The sequence below is a fragment of the Dreissena polymorpha genome, chromosome 7 (assembly GCF_020536995.1).
Source record: "Dreissena polymorpha isolate Duluth1 chromosome 7, UMN_Dpol_1.0, whole genome shotgun sequence".
In the NCBI taxonomy this organism is placed as follows: Eukaryota; Metazoa; Mollusca; class Bivalvia; order Myida; family Dreissenidae; genus Dreissena; species Dreissena polymorpha.
In genome coordinates, this window is record NC_068361.1 from 94349497 (window position 1) to 94355032 (window position 5536).

The 5536-nt window shown below is 35.5% G+C and overlaps 1 protein-coding gene across 1 annotated transcript; it reads right to left on the minus strand.

Annotated features, from left to right (window-relative positions):
• Positions 1–5100, minus strand: LOC127839933 (uncharacterized). The gene is made up of 4 exons (XM_052368326.1): positions 4938–5100; positions 3552–3596; positions 1232–1302; positions 1–104 (listed from the first exon to the last, which is right to left on the minus strand). The coding sequence occupies exons 1-4, from the start codon at positions 5075–5077 to the stop codon at positions 1–3; spliced, it is 360 nt and encodes a 119-aa protein (XP_052224286.1). The 5' UTR covers positions 5078–5100.
• Between the last annotated feature and the right edge of the window lie 436 nt (positions 5101–5536).

A 5536-nucleotide genomic window follows, 5' to 3' on the forward strand; every position in this document is an offset into this window, starting at 1 on the left:
CTAAATATAATGCATACAGGTTTTATAACTCACCACATTTGGAGGTCCATGTAGTTTTATTGTTTCAGACCGCTCAAAATTTTCAGTATTACACAATAGAAACCCTGAAAAGTATTATTCCTTGTCTTAAGTAAACAACACAAAATTCTGTCACATAAAAATAGTGATTTCTTTCGTTTAAATTTGGGTCCGGTAGGGGGACCCATTCCCAATGAAAAAAGTATTTTTTTTCCCAAATGGGATCTAAAAATTCCCAATTGAAGGTTTCCAAAAAGAAATTTTGTTTCATAAGAATAAACATGTCAATTATCTTCAAGTCCAGCTCTATAAATTTAACTTTAGAAAATATATTGAAATCACTTTTATTATCAATTTCAAAGTATTTGTAAGCATAAAATCAAAAACATTAATTTCTCAAATTTAATCAAAAGAACACGATGTTTCCCAATTAAAAGGGACCCAGCCCAAAATGGTGAAAAAACACACTGAATACATGCACACAATCTGAAGCTGAATTGAAATTCTGCAAATCTCTTCAGAATCATGGATTTCTTTGCAGTCATTATATAGCTATATTATACAGCTATATTAAACATAATATATTTAATATAAAATAACCATAAACCATAAAATGTGCTTTGTAAACAAAAATAAGTAACATTTTCAGTGAGATAAGTTACAATTAAATTACATTTTAACATTATGAACTGACTTAGACTTTTTTAGGAAAATCATACTGAGAAACTGAAATAGAGATGGCAAAAAGTCATTTTAAGACCATGCTGAAAGAATTACTTGTTTGTGGTTTATTTTAGGGAAAGTTGAAGGTAGTTGTAATTGAAAAAGACTCAGAAGTCTTTATTACTAGTCCCCAGTATAGAGTTGTAAACAAAGTATTCTGATTTCATTACAAACAAACTCTATTGAAATTTCCAGTTAATACCTTGTGTATTGAGTAACTTAGCAACCCCAAACATTTATTTGTTGAAGGATGGGCCAATCAAATTACATGTATTATTCACTCTTATACTTAGTTTAGTTTAAACATATTTATTCTACCTCGATTGCATTGAAGGTACTTAGTACTTATTTGAAACACACTAGAGTCTGTTTCCTGGGCCTATAACCAGCACTTGGTGTCTTTGAGGGCGATTTTAAGATCAAACCTAACCTCCCGGTCTTTAGGCAGACACCATATCCATTACGCCACGGCGATCACTTTTATACTTACCACCAAGGCCACTAAGAGCTTCATGACCTTTTCTTGTGAAAAAGATATTGTTCACCATATTGATGTTGACACTAAAATGAATCAAAGTTAAAAATTACTTGACACAACGCACACATACAAAACAACAAGAGCTGTCACCATAGGATGACTTATGCCCCCTATAAACGCTTGATAGAAGTTATGAGCATTTTTCAAAACCTAAACTCAGATTTTGAAACCTAAACCAGACCCTTAGTTCAAGATCAAGGTCACAGGGTTAATTTTTTTGTGCGTATGGAAAGGCCTTGTCCATATACACATGCATACCAAATATGAAGGTTATATCTCAAGGGACATAGAAGTTATGAGCATTTTTTGAAACCTAAACGCAGATTTCTAAACCTAAATGCAGACCCTAAGTTCAAGGTCAAGGTCACAGGGGTAATTTTTTTTGTGCATATGGAAAGGCCTTGTCCATATACACATGCATACCGAATATGTAGGTTATATCTCAATAACATAGAGGTTAAGAGCATTTTTCGAAACCTAAACGCAGATTTCAAACCTAAACGAGGACCCTAAGTTCAAGGTCACAGGGGTATAAACTTTTGTGCGTATGGAAAGGCCTTGTCCATATACAAATGCATACCAAATATGAAGGTTATATCTCAAGGGACATAGAAGTTATGAGCATTTTTTGAAAACCTAAACGCAAAGTGTGACGGAAAGACAGACAGACAGACAGACGGACAGTCTGATCACTATATGCCACCTTTTCTTCGAAAAGGGGGCATAAAAACATTAAAATGAATAAAATTGGGATGAACACCTTGTACATGATTTTGGATTTTAGGAACAGATCCAGGATGAGTCCTCGATTGTTTGCACTTTTAGAACACCACAAACAAAATAACACTATGATGTGGAGAAGATATGTATTGTTAACCATATGTAGAATCAACATTTTTTTTGAATTTATAAAGTTTGAAAGCAGAGTCTGCACGTAATGGCCCTACAGACAAAATGACAGCACAATAACCCAAATGTATCAAGCCAAAACACTTATTTCAGTAACAGTGACCTAAACCACTTGGCCCCAAATGCAATCCCTTGCTAGATCAGCCTGTAACCAACCTACACAAAATCAGCACCATATTAATTTAAGCTATTGAGAGATCTCGGACAACTTCTTTAGCAACAGTGATCGGACCTCAACACAACTTGCCCAAAATGCAACCACTTGCAATGTCTGCATGTCAGCTGGAGACAACAGTACAACAAGTTCTATATGTGGCATAATTCTGCTAAATTAAAGCCAAGAGTTCAGTGCCTTAGTCATCATATGATCCCACAGAGTCTTAGATGGTTCAATTATGTTCAATAATGTATCTGTAGTACTTACAGAGATATTTACTTGATGGCTGCACATTTAAAAATGAGTTCCAACTTTAACTCAAACCTGACTATTCTATGTACAGAGAGGGGCATACCAGCAATCTTGCTAAAGGGCTTACTGCAGTTAAAGGTCTTTGTCAGTGAATATTTATAAAGACCCTGAAAACATATATTGAGTTTTAGTTCACAATCCTGCAGTAGACATTTTTATGGAGTTGTTTCATGCAAAAAATTGGTTGAATTCTATCATGGGGCATCATTCTGCTAACGGACGGTCTGAGTTATAAGCCTTGGTGAGTGACCTCCCATTATGTTACCAAAGACATGTGTGAAGTTTTAATTTTATATCTGTAAAAGTTACAGAGATATGTAATTGTCACATGCCAGAGTTAAACCTAAATTCCAACTTTAATGCCAACCTTATGCAACTAGACTTAAATAGTACAAAAAGTTCCATAGTTATGCTACAAAACTGTACAAGGTTATAGGCCATGGTCAGTAAATGTTATTTATTATCCCAAACACATACCTATAATGTTTTATTTTATTTCAACATCTGTAGTTACATATAGAGATATTTGGTACCTGCACACACAAATTAATAAAATGTTTAAGTACATGTACCGAAAGGTGCATAATTATGCTATCTTGCCGGTCAGAGTTCACAGAGATTGGTCAGGGGCACAATTTTACTTTGTTGAAGGGGAGAATCATGGAACTTGGTCAGTGATCTGAAAATGACTTAAAACAAGTGTGAAGTTTCAATTGAATACCTACAGTGACATGGATATGTTAACCAGTCCCTAATGAAGACACTGACATTTGGGTGCATAGCATAGCTTACACAATTCTATGATTCTACCTAGATATCAAATCTAATAGAATGTTATATGCATTTAATGATTTTATAACAGTTAAAAAACTAACAAGTCTTACATATCCTCACCTTTCTGTGAATAACTGCACGGATTCTGGAGCATTAAACAAATACCTGAAAAACAAGAAACAATTGGGCCGTGCTCTGTGAAAAGAGGTTTTAATAAATGTGCGTAAAATGCCGTCCCAGATTAGCCTGTGCAGTCCACACAGGCTAATCAGGGATGACACTTAAGGCTTTTATGGTATTTTTCGTTTAAAGAAAATCCAGTTTAGGCTAATCTGGCCCGACACTTTACGCACATGCATTAAACCCCCTTTTCACATAGCACGACCCAATTATATTGTACAGAAATCATTCCAACCAGTAATCAAATGTCAATTCTCAAGCACATACAAACAAACATACATGCAAAAGCCAGTAAATGAAATACTCATGTTATAAATCTGCATGGATGGTACATGTTAACAGTATGATAGTACATGAATAAATATCTGTTTCTTGCATTTGTTTCAACCTATTTATTTAAGCTTTATTGCATTGAAAGCCTATGGCTTATTAAAACGCTGGAGTCCCTTTCCTTGTGCTAACAAAACAAACAGTACCTTAAGGGCCCAGGGCCCTCAATCCCTTTTAGGGGAAGCGGGTCGCTACCCTCATGAGGGGGAATTTTTGCGGCATTTCGCTTTTGGGGGCATATTTTACTTACTCTCTCATTATTACATTTGTACATGTTTGCACTATATTATTTCTTTTTTCATAATTTAGTATGTTTGACAAGATTAAATTGAAATAGAATTAAGGTATAATAATCATGAGACACATATTATTAAAAAAAAATATTCTTATTTCAGGGGTAAGATCAAAAGAATGCTCTGACAGTATTGATCAAACATGTGACCTACGGATTGCTAGGCGGACACCATGATTATCCACTACACCATGGCAACTTGCTTTAACAGCTAAATAACAAACATGATGATATGGTGACCATGTTTTTAACCAATTGGGCAGATACATGTGACCTCTAGTGTTCACAACTGTAATTTTAATGTTGCAGACAGACAACAAACCATTGACATTCTTAATAAAAGGTAGCATAAAGATTATAATGTTTGGTAAATGGATCAGAATTGATGTCTTTTTGTTGACCCTATCTGCAGCATACCAATCACAAGCAAATATATATATAAGCTCCTATCTATCTAAATATACTGCCAAGCGCCCTTTAGAGCATTATAGGCAGAGGGACATTATCGAGTGCGTTTCCTGGAAAGAACCAGTACTAGGTGTCTATGGAGGAGATAATGAGAATGCTCCCCGAGTGGGGAGCAAACCCACGAACTCCTGATCGCTAGGTGGACACCTCATCCACTACACCACCGCCATCTGAAGCTCCTTCATTAAGTGGCAGCATAAAAATTCAGGGCCTTATCAGGCTTATGGGCAGTATACCTATCACAAGCCAGCTTAAGTAGAATACTGGAACCAGTGCCTTCTGGGGCAGCAGACAGCACAGTCAGAGTTATAGAGGCTGATGCAGGAATATCATTCTTGCCTCGCTTAGAGGCCTCCAATCTTGAAACAACCTTCATTTTGCTCTTTTTACGATCCTTGGAATACAAAATAAATAAATACAATTAGAGAAAACATGGTAACGATTGAAGTGATTGAAGGTTGCTGTCGAGGAAGCACTTTAGCGACGCTTTTAGTGTCTGACTACCACTTTGGAGGTCGTGGGTTCCATCCCCCACTTCAGCTCCGTTTTTTCACAATCATATTTTTCCATTTTCTCCACTAATTCAATATCAAGTGAAACTCACATAACATTAAAATCTCATTTATAATATGTGTATATTTTCATGTTTATAAGGATTAATCAATAGAAGCATTACACCGTCAATAATATCGAACGGAGGGCTAACTACCCGAAATACGCGTTTCCTCCGGACACTATAGCATTTTAAAGAAGATACAGAAAATATCATCTATAAGAAAACATACCATTTTTTATACGAAGAATAAGAATATGTTAAACAACTCTGGTGCAGATG